Source organism: Phoca vitulina, unplaced genomic scaffold (assembly GCF_004348235.1).
Source record: "Phoca vitulina isolate PV1807 unplaced genomic scaffold, GSC_HSeal_1.0 scaffold31, whole genome shotgun sequence".
Classification (NCBI taxonomy): Eukaryota; Metazoa; Chordata; class Mammalia; order Carnivora; family Phocidae; genus Phoca; species Phoca vitulina.
The window spans coordinates 23,604,645-23,620,893 of NW_022589734.1; the positions used below are offsets into that span (position 1 = coordinate 23,604,645).

General features: G+C 40.6%; 1 protein-coding gene across 2 annotated transcripts; it reads right to left on the reverse strand.

The window, feature by feature from the left end:
- Positions 1-1,211: 1,211 nt before the first annotated feature.
- TDP2 (tyrosyl-DNA phosphodiesterase 2) lies at positions 1,212-16,226 on the reverse strand. Of its 2 annotated transcripts, XM_032424923.1 has the most exons (7): positions 15,996-16,226; positions 15,831-15,916; positions 12,159-12,332; positions 11,346-11,437; positions 9,777-9,895; positions 8,118-8,288; positions 1,212-2,349 (listed from the first exon to the last, which is right to left on the reverse strand). In XM_032424923.1, the coding sequence occupies exons 1-7, from the start codon at positions 16,146-16,148 to the stop codon at positions 2,068-2,070; spliced, it is 1,077 nt and encodes a 358-aa protein (XP_032280814.1). In that variant the 5' UTR covers positions 16,149-16,226; the 3' UTR covers positions 1,212-2,067. The 2 variants fall into 2 exon arrangements, with proteins under 2 accessions (XP_032280814.1, XP_032280815.1); XM_032424924.1 differs by lacking the exon at positions 8,118-8,288.
- Positions 16,227-16,249: the final 23 nt, after the last annotated feature.

Below are 16,249 nucleotides of genomic sequence, written 5' to 3' on the forward strand. Positions count from 1 at the left end.
TTCAAGATATTGAAAATTAGTAGGTTCTTAATTCTTGCGTTTGTTGGGAATGGTTTAGGGGTGCCTGTCGGTTGAGCGTCCCACTCTTGATCTCAGCTCAGGTCTCCACCTCAGGGTTGGGAGTTCAAGCCCCTCATGGAACTCCATGCTGGGTGTGGAGCCTACTTTTAAAAAAATTAACTTGTGGGGCAACTGGCTGGCTCAGTCAGAGGAGTGTGCAACTCTTGATCTCGGGATTGTGAGTTCAAGCCCCACATTGGGTATAGAGATTATTTAAAAATAAATAAGTAAACTTTTTTAAAAAAGTGATTTAATTGTTCCTATGCACATCAGTCAAAAATGATTTCTTAGAAATCTGTCATTATAAACAGTAAATGGGAAAGTATTTCACTTGAATGCTCTGAGTCATATAAAAAAATGATGCTCCTGGGGCGCCTGGGTGGCTCAGTCGGTTAAGCGTCTGCCTTCCACTCAGGTCATGATCTCAGGGTCCTGGGATTGAGCCGCATGTCGGGCTCCCTGCTCAGTGGGAGCCTGCTTCTCCCTCTCCTTCCCGCTTGTGCTCTCTCTCACTATCTCTGTCCCTATCTGTCTCTCTCAAATAAATAAATAAAATCTTAAAAAAAAAAAATGCTTTCAAGGTTTTCAAACAATTTGATAATTATTTAATCTAATACACAGTACTATATATTCTATTTTTTATAACCTTATTAGCCTTTCATTCATCTAAATTTTTTTTATAATGTGATGTAAGGTATGGTTCTTTCAACAATTATTCTTCCAAGTGAATAAGCAATTTATGCCAAAAACATCCTTTTCCTATATAAATGAACTATTGCCTCCATAATGTATGCTATTAGCATTCTCATTTGAAATGATTAAATAAGTATAAACAAATCTCCTTTCCATGGTCACTACAAAGGGAATATTATATATAAATTCAGCTTGTCTTTTTTTTAGGTGTTTCCGCTGTTAATTTTGACACCCCTGACGAAAATGAGGCTCTGTGACTTCTCATTCTAATTACTCCCCCGGGCCTTCCTTGTTTACACTGCGGTTGTCAGTGTATGCTTGGCAGTTCTTGGTGGCTTGAGAAGCTTCACAGACGCAGTTTTCTGCCTCACAAAGGTGAGTAGCAACAGTGGGCCAGAAACAGGAAGCAGGTAAAAACTTCAATCCCATCATGGGCACAAAAGCATACTAAAACAAACTATAAACAAGTAAAATTCTTTATTTAAAGTACTTTTTTTTTTTTTTACAGGGAGAAAAGTTTCTTTAAAGCACGTTTAAAAGTGCTCCTTATCCCTCTTCTGTAAAATAATTCCATTTTATAAGAAGTAAAACTAAAAGGCTATTCCTCTTTAAACATTTATTTTTCTCTTAGGAAAAAAGCCCAAATGCAGCTAGAACACCAACTTTAATCATTATCAAGCCTAATTTTGCCTCTGTTGGCAACATAAACAGCGACATGTTGACAAACATGAGTTTTAAAAAGTAAAGGAATTTCAAATCAGAAGATTTCATTTATAGCATACCAATCACGTCCTGTTAGCTGACAAAAATAGAGTCTGCTATATGACAGTTGCCATCTACTCAAATGGACATAATCATGGCTGTTTTCATTTAAGATTACCTGAATTAAAAGATCCAATTCCCCCAAACACAATAACCTCTTATTTTTATTTTTAAAGATTTACTTAAAATATAAACTATTTGGTGCCTGATTTTAAAAATAAAATATAAAGGCTAGCCCAGGGACAACGTGGCCCTGCTTGAGAACCAGCCGGCAGTTCTGAGCAGTATTAGGAGCTCTGACGGTCTTGGTGGCCTTTATGAAGAAGACTCATATTCTATATGCTTTAATTTAAATAAACATCAATATTTAGTTCTGAAATTTAAGGACACAATCCACAAAATAAAAATCACAGTAGTGTTTTCTTCTGTTACAATGATGTAGTATATTAATTCCTCCATATAACCTACCTTTCCAGACAGGTAGAAATTACCTTTACAAAAATCCAGAACAAAATTACTCAGAAGATAGAAAACTCTTATTTGGAAAGCATTTCACAAGATTACATCGAGGTTGCACAGAAGACCCCAGTGATCACTAGGAAATCTACCACAGTCCAGTTTTTCCAACCCGAGGAGGTCCAAACTTTGGGGAACGATATGGCCACTTTCTGCTGCTGTCCTGAAAAATATTCGATCAAAACGAAGCTTACAAGCAGCAGATATTCCAAGATTAGAGTTCATCCGTGTATCCCATGTATACTGGCAATGCTTAGGTTTGCCCAAGAACTCCCAGACATCCAAAATGTTGCTGGGTAAACCACCACATTGGGTGACCTGAAATGAAAAAGAAAACTCTTTAAGATTCAGCCCTTTTTCTCCTAAACTAGAAAAGGTTTCACTATTATGTCTAAGTGCAACATTTCAAATCAGAACGTCACAAATTACTGCCCCAATGCAAGACTATGTATTAATATTAAATATATTATAAAAGGTATTTTGCTGTATGGTAATAAGTAGGTAATATAAAAATACCTAAACAGCCAGAGAGGTCTGGAATTTGCCCTTCTCTTCTGCCGTAAATAGATTCCTAAACTCTGGGTAGCCGATAAAACTTAAAAGGCTGGAAACTCACAGCCTCTGTTATTGCTATTAGTTTTTGAAAAATGAACACAAGTGAAAAGCAGGCAAAACTGTTACTCTATTTTAGTCTATAAATGTAGACATATACCATTTATGTGATCGACTAAGGTCAACTGCCTTCAGTTTCATTTGAAATTTAATATCAAATCCTCCTCCCTCTTCACACTCCAGGATTTTAAAAACACTTCACTGTGGTAAAATACAGGCATACTTCCTTTTATTGCACTCCACAGACACTGTGTTTTCTCCAAGCTGAAGGTCTGTGACACCACCGCATTGAGCAAGTCTGCTGGTGCAATTGTTTCCACAGCATTTGCTCACTTCGTGTCTCTGTGTCACATTTCGGGAATCCTTACATTTCAAACTTTCTTACTATTTCTGTATTGGTTACAGTGATCTGTGATCAGGATCTTTGATATTACTATTGTACTTGTGCCCATATGATGGTGAACTTAATGTTGTGTGTGTTCTGACTGCTCCACTGAGCAGGTTTCCTCTTAGGAAAAAAGCCCAATGCAGCTTTTCCCTCTTCTCTCTCCCTCTCCGTGCCCTGAGACACAATATTGAAATTGAGTCACTTGTCTCCCACTTTAAATCGAAAGCTATAAATTATTAAGCTTAGAGAGGAATGTATATCTAAAGCCAAGATAGGCCAAATTGTAGGCCTCTTGCCCTAAGCAGTTAGCCAAATTGTGAATACAAAGGAAAAGTTCTTGAAAGAAATTAAAAGTGCCACTCTGCTGAACACATGCATAGTGAAACAGCATTGCTGTTGATAGGGAGAAAGTTCGAGTGGCCTAGATAGATCACACCAGGCACGACATTCCCTTAGGCCAAAGCCTCATCCAGAGCAAGGCCCTAACTCTCAATTCTATGAAGGCTGAGAGGTAAGGAAGCTGCAGAAGGAAAGTCTGAAGCCAGCAGAGGTTGGTTCTGAGGTTTAAGGAAAGAAACCATCTCTGTTAACACAGAAGTGCTAGGTGAAGCAAGTGCTGATGGAGAAGCTGCAGCAAGTTCTCCAGAAGACCGAGCTGGGAGAGTTAATGCAGATGTCTGCAACAGCACAACAGAGTGTCAATGCAGAGGAAGCAGCCTTCTACTGGAAGAAGATGCCACCTAGGACTTCTACAGCTAGGGAGGTCAGTGCCTGGCTTTAGAGCTTCAAAGAACAGGCTCTTTTAGGGGCTAATGCAGCTGCAGACTTGAAGTTGAAGCCAATGCTCAGTCCCCATTCCAAAACTCCGAGGGCCCTTCAGAATGATACTAACTCTGTATGGAATTGTTCAATCACTGTATTTTACTCCTGAAACTAATATAATACTGTATGTTAACTGTACTGGCATTAAAATAAAAGCTTAATAATAAAAAAGGATTATGCTAAATCTACTCTGTGTTCTACAAGTGGAACAACAAAGCCCGGATGACAGCACATCTGTTTACAATATGGTTGACTGAATATTTTAGGCCCACTGTTGAGACCTACTGCTCAGGAAAACAAAACAAAAAACTCCTTTCAAAATGTTACTGCTCACTGACAATGCACCTGTTCACCCAAGAGCTGGTGGAGATGGACAATGATATGAATGTTGTCTCCATGCCTGCTGACAGAGCATTCACTATGTAGCCCATGAAGCAAGGAGTCATTTCCACTTTCAAGTCTTATTATTTAAGAAGTACATTTCATAAAACTATAGCTGCTGTATATAGTGATTCCTCTGATGGATCTGGGCAGAATCAATTGAAAACCTTCTGGAAAGGATTCAACATACTAGATGCCATTCAGAACATTCATGATTCATGGGAAGAAGTCAAACTATCAACATGAACAGGAGTTTGGAAGAAGGTGACTCCCAACCCTTGTGGATGACTTCGAGGGGTTCAGGATTTCAGTGGAGGAAGTCACTGCAGATGTGGTAGAAACAGCAAGAGAACTAGAACTAGTGGAGCCTAAAGATGAGACTAACTTGCTACAATCTGATGATAAAACTTGAAATGATGAGGAGTTGCTTCTTACGGATGAGCAAAGAAAGTGGTTTCTTGAGATGAAATCAACTCCTGGTGAAAACTGTTGAAATGACAATAAAGGATTTAGAATATTATGTAAACTTAGTTGATAAAGCAGTGGCAGGGTTTCAAAGAATTGACTCCAATTTTGAAAGAAGTTCTACTGTGGGTAAAATGCTATCAAAAGGCATCGCATGAGCTGGTGCAGCCACTCTGGGAAACAGTATGGAGGTTCCTCAAAAAGTTGAAAATAGAGCTACCATATGATCCAGCAATTGCACTACTGGGTATTTACCCCAAAGATACAAAGGTAGCGAACCGAAGGGGTACGTGCACCCTGATGTTTATAGCAGCAATGTCCACAATAGCCAAACTGTGGAAAGAGCCAAGATGTCCATCAACAGATGAACGGATAAAGAAGATGTGGTATATATATATACAATGGAATATGATGCAGCCATCAAAAGGAATGAGATCTTGCCATTTGCAACGACGTGGATGGAACTGGAAGGTGTTATGCTGAGCGAAATAAGTCAATCAGAGAAAGACATGTATCATATGACCTCACTGATATGAGGAATTCTTAATCTCAGGAAACAAACTGAGGGTTGCTGGAGTGGGGGGTGGGGTGGGAGGGATGGGGTGGCTGGGTGATAGACACTGGGGAGGGTATGTGCTATGGTGAGCGCTGTGAATTGTGCAAGATTGTTGAATCACAGATCTGTACCTCTGAAACAAATAATGCAATATATGTTAAGGAAAAAAAAAAAGAAGATAGCAGGAGGAGAAGAATGAAGGGGGGGAAATCGGAGGGGGAGATGAACCATGAGAGACGATGGACTCTGAGAAACAAACTGAGGGTTCTAGAGGGGAGGGGGGTGGGAGGATGGGTTAGCCTGGTGATGGGTATTAAAGAGGGCACGTTCTGCATGGAGCACTGGGTGCTATGCACGAACAATGAATCATGAAACACTACATCAAAAACTAATGATGTAATGTATGGTGATTAACATAACAATAAAAATTTTTTTTAAAAAAGGCATTGCATGGTACAGAGAAATTATGAAAGCAAGAGTCAAATCAATGCAGCAAACTTCATTGTCCTATTTCAAGAAATGGCTACAGCCATCCCAACCTTCAGCAACCACCACCCTGATCAACATCAAGGCAAGACCCTCTACCAGCAAAAAAGTTTATAACTGGCTGAAAACTCAGATGATGGTTAGCATTTTTAGCAATAAAGTATTTTTTAATTAAGGTATGTACATTGCTTTCTTAGACATAATGCCAGTGCATACTTTAAATAGACTCTAGTAGTATAAACATGATTTTATATGCAGTGGGAAACTAAAAAATTTGTTTGACTTGTTTTATTATAATATGCACTTTCTTACAGTAGTCTGGAACTGAACCTGCAACACTTCTGAGGTATGCCTGTATATGTAAGTTAGCACAGTTCTATGGCACTGAGTACATCCACCTAACTGTGCAACCATCACCACCATCCATCTCTAGAACCTTTTCATTTTCCCAAACTGAAACTCTGTACCCAATAAATACTAACTACCCCTTCCATCCTCCCCTAGCTGCTGGTAACCACCATTATACTCTCCGTCTGTATGACTTTGACTACTTCAGGAAACTCATAGGAGGAGTCGTAAAGTATTTGTCCTTCTGTAACTGGCTTATTTCACTTAGCGTAATGTCCAGGGTTTGTCCATATTGTAGCATGTTGTATTTCCTTCCTTTTTAAGGCTGAATGATACTCCACTGCACGCATATACATTTTGTTTATCCATTCATCTGTCAATGGTCACTTTGGTTGCGTCCAAGTTTTAGCTATTGTGAATAATGCTGCTATGAACACAGGTGCACAGATACCTCTTCAAGACCCTGCTTTTCTTTGTTTTGGGTATACACCCCAGAAGTGGAATTGCTGGACCATATGGAAATTGGAGGAATCACCACACAGTTTTCCACAGCAGTCATACCATTTGATATTCCCATCAGCACTGCACAAGGGCTCTAATCCAAATCCTCGCAAACGCTTGTTATTTTCTGGCATTTTGCTAATACTGATGCTAATGGATGTAAAGTAGTATCTCATGATGGCTTTGATTTACATTTCTCTAATGACTAGTGACGCTGAGCATCTTCTCTTGTACTTATTGGCCATCTGTATTTCTTCTTTGGAAAAATGTCTAAGTCTTTTGCTCTTTTTTAAATCAGGTGGTTTCTTTATTGTAGAAATTCTTCATATAACATCAATATCATATTAATTATATTATTACTCACTTGTCATCTATAGGATTTGCAAATATTTTTTCCATTCCATGAGCTGCCTTTTCATTCTGTGATCATGTCCCTTGATGCACAAAAGTTTCTCATTGTGATAAAGTTCACCTTATCTTTTTTTTTCTTGTCTATGCTTTTGGTGGCACATCCAAGAAGTCGTTGCCAAATCCAACGTCATAAAGCTGTTCCCCTTTGTTTTCTTTTTATAGTTTTAGCTCTTACTTATAATAGGTCATTGATCCATTTTGAATGAACTTTTATATAGGGTATAAAGCAAGGATGCAACTTTGTTTTTCTGCATGTGAATATCGAGTTTTCCCAACACCATTTGTTGAAAAACAGGATTTTTCTTTTAAGCAGGTCAGTCAGTCAACCAGGTACCACAAAACAGCTACCATGAAGTTACTGATTTGCAAACAGTCCAATAGTTAGACTTTTTAAAAAATGATCTGTGTACAAGGGCACAAAATCACAAAGAGAAGCAGAGCACCACTTTATTTAGGATACTGCCTTCACTTCCGAGGTCCTGACAGGCTTTCATTTCTCATTTCACTTCTTCCTCTACTCCTGGAGCTTAGGACAGTGAAATGAACGTTTCAATTCACTTCTAATCTGATGTGAGTTCAGCCAGAGTTGGGGGAAAAGGCAAGGCCAGCTTACCATTTAATATAATCTAAGTCTACAGATCCTGAAAAATCCCAATGCGTCTCAAATGAACTAAGGGGAAAGAGACTTTGTTTCAGTCCTGGAGATGGCAGTACCAGGAAAAGGGGGTAAAAAAAAAAAAAGCTGAAAAAAGAAAACTCAGAAGAGAGGTAGGGACAATTGTGATGGCCAAATCTTTCTGTTCTTTTCACCTTGCAACTCGAAATACTGCAAATAAACTTAAATCTTTTCTTAACTCTTTCTTTATACCTCTTTTTAATCAACATATATTGTTCTGTGCTGTCTGCTTCAGATGCAGTATTTCTGTTTTCCCCCAATACTGTAAGTGCTCCTCCTGCTTCTGCTTCCCCAGTGCCAGGCCTACAGCACAGGCCAAGTATTTACTGAATTGCATCTGCAAGTCACTTACACATTGTAACAGCTTTGGTCAAAAGAAACCTAAATAGTTTCTACAGCAATAATCTGCCCACAAGCACAGAACTGACTTTGTCACTCACTTCATGATCCCTTAAATTCGTATCTCCTGCAAATATAACTGTAGCTGACTCTGGAGCCTCTTGCATTTTCTTTAAAACCATTTTTAACTGATTCATTCGTTCCTTAGCATGCCCTCTGGTGCTCTCCAAATGAGAAGTCATAAGGCAAAGTTCATTTCCCGACACACTTGCCTGCAACAGGATAAACAGTTATAGTTTAAGTTAAAGTTCACTAATCACTAATGCTGAAAAATTTGATAACAGAATCAACTGATTATTCAACTGATTGGTATATACTTACCAAAGCAAAACTATATAATCAGCACTGTGCTCATATCTCTAGGTCAAGGTGTAACATGATAATCCTGCTCCCAAAGAAGACTACTTAGCAAACACCCACTACTACTTCAAGACCTACCTCAAATGTCATCTCCACTGGAGTCCTTCCCCAATGTCCCCAGGCAATCAGTGGCTCCCTCCGCTATATTCCTATAGCATTTTAAAGTTCCCTTCACTGAATTACAGCATAAGTATTTCTCTCCTACAAAGTCATGAGTCATTTGAAAGCAAAGATGGTTGTTTTATTTTCTGCTATTACCAAGAGCCTGGCACATAGGTACTCAAAAAAAGTCAGTTTAATGAATGAGAATCATTTACCATTTTGCAGTTAAGATACTAAAAATGCAGGATCTATTAATTATTTAAACTAACTGCCTGCAGAATCAAGTCCAGATTCTTTCACACTGGGCATTCATGACCTTCCGTAATTTGGATCCAACCTATTTTACCAACTTCTTGTCACACGACCCCTTTTCATGCCCCCTATACCCAACTGAATATAATGTCCGTTTATACTTATATATGTCCTTTCTCATATACTTATATATATATACACACATCCTGCAATATACAATTTGCCAAAGTTTGCTCATGGTGGTTCTGCCACCTGGACTCTTCTTAACGCCTACATCTTACATATTTTTCAGGGCTCAATTCAAATACAAATTCCCTCATCAAACTTTCACTAAACAACCTAGCTAATCTCATCACAAGAAAAAAATGTTGTGACCGTGTACGGCAACAGCTGTTAACTGGACTGCTGTGGTGATCATTTTGCAACATATATACACATCCAATCACTGCACTGTACACCTCGAGTATATACTGCTGTGCCAATCATATCTCAATTAAAAACAACAACAGTCTAGCTAAAAGTTACCTCTAAACTTCCATGGCACATCATCACACCTCCTCCAGGGGCATTTATGCCTTTCCTTTATTTCAGTTACTATATACTACACTCTCTCCCTTGCTAATCTATAAGCTCTAGGAGAGTAAGATCTTTTGATTCATTCTTGTAAGCCTCACGAGTTTAACAGAGTACCATATGCAACGCATTTAGGGAAAAAAAAAAAACATTTTAGGAAGCAAATGTGAACTGTTAGTAAATTCTTGAGTATTCTTAGGAAGATACCTAATGGATCAGGATTTTATGTTTACAAATTTGTATTGAAATTTGTGTAAAAACTTAATTTACAATGTTCTTTAAGACTAAAAGAATGTAGAAGAGACAACATTTTCTCTAACGGCAATTAAAAAAAAAAAAAGATACCACAATGGAACTATAAGAAACAACTCAATCTTTAAAAAAAAAAAAGTCAATTTAAAAAAATTACTTACATACACACACAAAAGGTTTCTCATCATTTTTGTATTTGGAAAAGGGATAATCTCTTGGCTTTTAAATTTCACTCTCGATTTCTTCAACATTATAGCTGTGAAATATCCTTCTTCACGACCTTCAAATGTTTGTGGAAAAGAATTTAGGCTGAGAAGTCAAGAGTATTTGCAGTTTATCACAAGTTCCCCTACTGAAGGTTTTATAACAGGTACAAATACTTAAATGGATCTGAATCTTCAAAGTAAACTATTATTTCAAAATAGGTGAAGACAGCCAACTGAGTCCCTATGTTTACGGCCCCCCCAACATAGCTGGATGTATCGAAGAAATATAAAAATGAAAAAGAATTCACATAAGTGCCAAAAATAGTTAATGCCAATATCAAGCAAGTAAATTTGAGAAATTTCTGAAAGGAAAGATGAGACTTACACTGAGCCAAACTAACATGCATTTACTTCTCACCATGCAAGCACCAGAAAAATTATAGTAAATGAATAAAAAATTTAGAAATGTATAAAATCGTAAGAAGAGAAAAGAATAGAAGTAGAGGGGCAGTGAATAAAAGCTTCCAACTGTTTTTCAGAAAACAAACTAGCTGAAGAAGTGTAAAGTGATTTACTGGAGCAGAGGGAAACCAGAAAAAGAGGAAAGGGGGAGAAGGAAGAAACAAGGGAAGGAAAGGGAGGGCTAAGGAGGACAGCAGGTGGGCTAGAAAAATGGCAGTGTGCAAGCAGGTAGGGGAGGGTGAGTGGGACAGAGGAGGAAAGGAGAGAGGGAAAGAATTTTCCAGAACTGAAGGTCACAATCCTCCAGTTTGAAAGTTCCTACACAAGTTCAGCACAATGGGGAAAAAAAAAAAAAAGACCCAATAAAACAAGGAAGGAAACCAAGTTGGAGGAATAGCATGGTATTCAGAAAACAGAAATCTAAAACAGAAGAGTCAAAAAGAATCCCCAAAGAATGCAGAAAAGTTGTCCCACAAAGACAGAAAGAAAAACAGAAACAAGAGATTACCTTCTCCTTAGCAACTGAGAATTTATTATAAATCAAAATTAAAATCACATACTATGTAAAAGTGAAAGTCAAAGAAAACACGAGATTTAGCCAACTATTATGGAATGTAGCCAGTGTGTGGTACATTAAATGCATTCAGTAAAAACAAAATAGATGGAAAGTCAAAAAACTATTCAGGGCAAAAAACTAGGAAAAAACCCAAAATCAATTAAAAGGAATAACAACAGACTTTTAGAAAAAGTATAACCAAAATGCACTTATCACACTTAAAATTTTTAATAAATTAATTTCACTAAAAAATTACTCCAGGTCTCAAAATTTTGGCTAAAAATTTACATTTTCCTGAAAAACCATCCATTTCCAATACTTTTCACATATATTAAGCTGTAAAACATATTCTCCTATGGTTTTTCTAGTATCCTGTGTCTAGCTTACTTTTCTCAAACTTTTTTTATTTTTGCTTTTTCTTGTGTGTGCTCCTGTAGGCTAACCTTGATTTATCTCTTTCATTGACTGTTTTTCAAAGACAAAGACAACAACAGGAAAATTGTTACCTGTAATAATCTCATAACCACTTGCTCTCTTCTTTAGGTAGCTACAATACGGGGGAATAACTTCCTGTAGGAATACCACATCCGGGCTGTACCTAATTCAAAACATCAATTTATAATAAATCCCAGGTATACTATTTCATTTGCTGACACCTACATTAGCAAAAAACCACAACATAAAAGAAACACAAAATTACTGCCCCCCCCCAGGACACCTAATATTCAATGTTTATACTGATATTTGATAACTATAAAATGAGAAAGATCTGTGCTATTTAACAAATACTGTAAAGATCAAATTAAGTAAGAAAAACACACATCATAACACTTTAAAGTGAAAAGAACTGGAATCACTGACTACAGAAATCAGTATATGGAGAGCCTACAAGGGTCCCATACTCCATTAGATGCCTTACAAATTATCAGTCCTCGTGGAGCAGTTAACCATGATGAGGAAACTGAGCTGCAGAGAACTCCGGTGGTTCACAAGGGATTACAGAAGGTCATAGAGCCAGTGGGTAGCAGATATAGACCATTCTGATAATTTTACTTTCAGAGCAATAATTACATACAAAGTTTAAGTGAAACAGTACTAGAAAGCATCTAACAAAAATTAGTGTTCCCTCCCCACCTCGTCCACACTCTTGCTCTCAGAGGCAGTCACTCTCCATTCTTTTACATGTTTCTTCTGAGAGCTCGATTTTGAACTCAGATCGGATTCCAAAGCCCATGATCTTGACTGTTACCCTCTTTGTAGATAGGTAAGCCACGTTGCATGTTATCATGCTACCATTGAACCTAAGTAATAATACTTACAAAGTTAGATAGGAACACACCCCTCGAGCCCTCTCTTGCAGATTGTTTAGGTCCAGTCCATCAACATTCCAGGTAATGAGAGAGAACACGCTGCCATCTTCTTGCTGATTCCCTTCAGATGTACTGGCTTTAGAACTAACGGAATCAGTTGTCTCCTCATTCGTTAGGTCAACACTGGCAAGATTACAGTGAAACATAACTCTGCAAGTCATCTCTGATCAATTCTAAATTATTTTCTAACTATCTGTACTCCTCATCTTACAGATAAATAAATTTTAAAAGAACCCTAAAAGTATCTGCCTATAGAAGAGCAGAAGTCATACAACTAAGGAAAAATAGATTCTTACGTGTTATCCAAATGTTTGCTTACATAGTTAGAGCCAACTCAATATCCCTCAATGACATGGGTCAGTCACTAAAATGATTTTGTAAACTATGACCTGAAATTAGACTATGTAGTGTAAGATTTCCATTTTGGATTCACTTTAAATCATATGTGAAATGTATGAAACATACGAAATAAAATCTCATTGTGAGTAACAGCTGCAATTTTTGTTAGTCCCCTCACTGAAAGGTGAAGTCTAACACCTCTCCCCCCGAACCTGGGCCTTACTGACTTGCTTGACCAACAGAATATGGTGGAAAGGAAATCCCAGCACTTCTGAGGCTTGGTCATATGAAACTTTGCAGCTTTCACTCAAGCCTTTTCGAACACTGTCTCCTGAGAGGTCACCTAAGGGGTCTGACCACCCTGAGACCACCACGCTGGAGAGGCCACACGCACAAGCTCCAGTCCACGGTCCTGCCACCACCTCACACCATCCCCACCAAGGACAAACCATTATTAAAAGGTGACTGCCAAGCAGTTATATACCATACATAAATTTAAGAAAGAGGTTTTTATATTTATAACTTTAATAAATTTAATGTCAATATTTTAACTTTTTAATTAAAAAATTTTATTGAGATATAATTGACATATAACATTATATTCCTTTCAGGCACAATAAAACGATTTAGTATTTGTAAACATTGACATGTGACCACCACAATAAATCTAGTTAACTTATTATTTTAACTTCTTATTTTGAAATAAAATCAGACTTTCAGTAAAACAGTAAAAAGATTTCTTTTCACCATTCACCCACATAAACGTTAACATTTCACGTAACATTTACTTGCTTTGCTCTTTTTATTCTGAAATGTGTGCATAAATACCTTTGTACGTATTTCCTAGAAACAAGGACCGGCTTACCTGTATACCGAGCATTACTGAACATCAGAAAGTTATCACTTATACAACATTATTACATAATTTTAAGACCTATTCAAATTTTGCCAACTGTGTCACAAACGTTCCAGTTTACAATTCTGGGATAGGGAACTCCTAATGGTCCTCCCTTCCACCATTACTCAGCTGGATTCACATTTTTTCTGTGGGACTATTTCAGGGAATCCACTTCCTCTGTTTCCATTTCTTTTTTTTTTTTAAAGATTTTAATTTTAAGTAGGCTCTACACCAAGCATGGGGCCTGAACTACAACCCCAACATCCGAAGTGGCACGCCCCACTGAGCCAGCCAGGCACCCCCGCACATACTTTTTTTTCAAGTAGGCTCCACCCTCAAAATAGTGGGGCTTGAACTCACCACCCTGCACCAAGACCCTCTGTTCCAGTTTCTTTACTGGTTACAATTTAGGTTGCAACTGACAAATTAACCCGGGCTCCTGTGAGCAAAATAGAGGAATTTAGAAGAAACAAACATGTCACAGAGCCAGGTATGGGAATGCAGCTATCCCTGAGGAAGTGCAGTCAAGGCTTTCTCTTATCTGACTCCACGGACTCAACTTCCCTGGCTTCACTCTCCTTCTGCAGACCACCGTTCTCAGCTTTCCCCACAAATACTAGGTTAGCACGTGACCATTCCAGCTCCACTGAGCTCTCTTCCTCCCAGTCTGGAAATCCCAGGAGACAGGATCTGACTGGCCAGCTTGAGCTAGGCCAATACTACAACATGGGAGGCAGAGCTCTATCACTGCGGACCGGGACAATTCCCCCTTAAATAAGAGGCTAGTCAGGGAAGGGAGCCTAATGAAAGGATCTTACTACATCTGTAAACTGGTGCAGCTGAAAAGATCATAGGGAGAAAAGTGTCTTCACTATGAACAGTTAACGCCACAGGTTGTCCATATGTCTGGGAGAACTTTATATACGTTTACTGAGAGCTCATTATATGCCAAATATTGTACTAGACTTTGGGAAATTAACAATGTATAAAACAGATACTGACTTCGCCAAATGGGTAGTTTAGTGGGAGACAAAATACTAAACAGCAATTACAACATGAACTAAGTTACTATGACTGGGGTCATGCAGGATGCTGTAAGATTCCCTACAAGGGGAAACCTACCCAGACTTGAGAGATCAAGGAAAGCTTCTTGGGAGGTAAGTCCTGTCTAAGATGGGCCTTCAGGTAAACAGGACTTAGCATGGAAAGAGTCGAACAAAAGGTTCTAGGCAAAGGTGATAAATGATGTGGGAAACAAAGGCAAAAGAACAGTTAAATGTCCTTACTACCTACGGCCCACTGACAAGTCCTAGAAACAGCCGGTGACCTTCCTCTAGGGGCTCAGCTGCGTTGATGTTAATACTTTGCTAAGGGCAAAAGTCAATCTCAGCCGAACTCCCCAGGATCCTGTAAGTCAACTTCAACGTATAAAAATACCCGTGGAAACTTCCTCTATCTCCACCATCCTCCCCCAAGCTACATGGTGGCAATCGTCGTCCCCCAAGCAGATGGCCCACCGACACTCATCGGAAGGGTCTCATGACTGAGTTTTTACTAGACAGCAATGGATGACCTTTTCCTAACAACAGCTGGCCCCCTCAAGGTCCTGGAAACCTTGCTCCAAAATACCCGGGAGGCTTGTGCTGTCCCCAAGCCCCTCCCAACTTGAAAGCATACAATGGGCCACTGCTCCCAGTGCAGCTCTTTCTGCCCAGGGGTCCTGCGTCCGTGCTGTAACAAAACCACCTTTTTTGCACCAAAGACGGCTCAAGAATTCTTTCCTGGGAGCCTGGGTGGCTCAGTCAGTTCCGGGGCTGCCTTGGGCTCGGGTCATGATCCAGAGCCCTGGGATCCATCCCCGCACCTGGCTCTCAGCTCAGCCGGGAGCCTGCCTCCCCCTCTGCCCCTCCCAGCGCTCATGCTTGCGCGCTCTCGCTCGCTCGCGCTCTGAAACAAAATCTTAAAAAAAAAGAACTCTTTCTTGGCCGTGGGCTCCAAACCCGACCATTTCTACATCAATAAGTATCTTCACAAAGGACGCAAGGCAAGAGAAAACGCCCCCTGGAGAGAGCGAAAGTTGGATGCCCCGAAACAACTGCGGCGGAGGAAGGAGGGGAGAGGGGGCCCAACCCGGAAAGGCGGGCAGGGGTGAAGCCGCGGCCGGTGCCAGGCAGCTGGCCGGCCCGAGCAGCGCAGAGACTGGCACCCCGGCCGCCGCGGGCAGGGAATGAATGAACGGCCCAGGACGCCGCGCAGCCCCGGCTCCCGCTCTTCCACAGCGCGCTCGGCCTCCCTCCTCCGGCCTGTCGGAGCGTCTCCCTCCCCGGCGGCGGCGCACAAGCAGCCCCAGCCCCGCGCCTCCGCCCGGCCGCGCGCCCCCTCACCAGGACTCGGGCCCCGCCGCCGCGTGAGGGCGGCTCTCCGCGGCGCTCTCCTGCCCGGGCGGCTCGAAGAAGGAGTTCAGCGCTCTCTGAAAAACACACACAGCCGTGAGACCCGGGCGCCCCCCGGCCCGAGGCAAAGAGGACGAAGAGAGCGGCGAAGCCTACTTCCATCTCCCAGTCGTTCTCGGCCAGGTAGCACTGCGCCACGGCGGCGTCGCACCTCGCGACCGAAGCGAACTCCACACACAGCAGTCGCCGCTTCTTCACCTCGGGCTCGCCGTCTGCCCGCTCCGCCTCCGCGCCGCTCGGCCTTTCCATCGGCTCGCCCCTGCCGCACCGCGCCCCTCACCAGGGCGGGAGGGCGGACGCTCGATCTGCGCAGGCGCCCGCCGCCCCGCGCACCCTCCTCAACCGCCCGG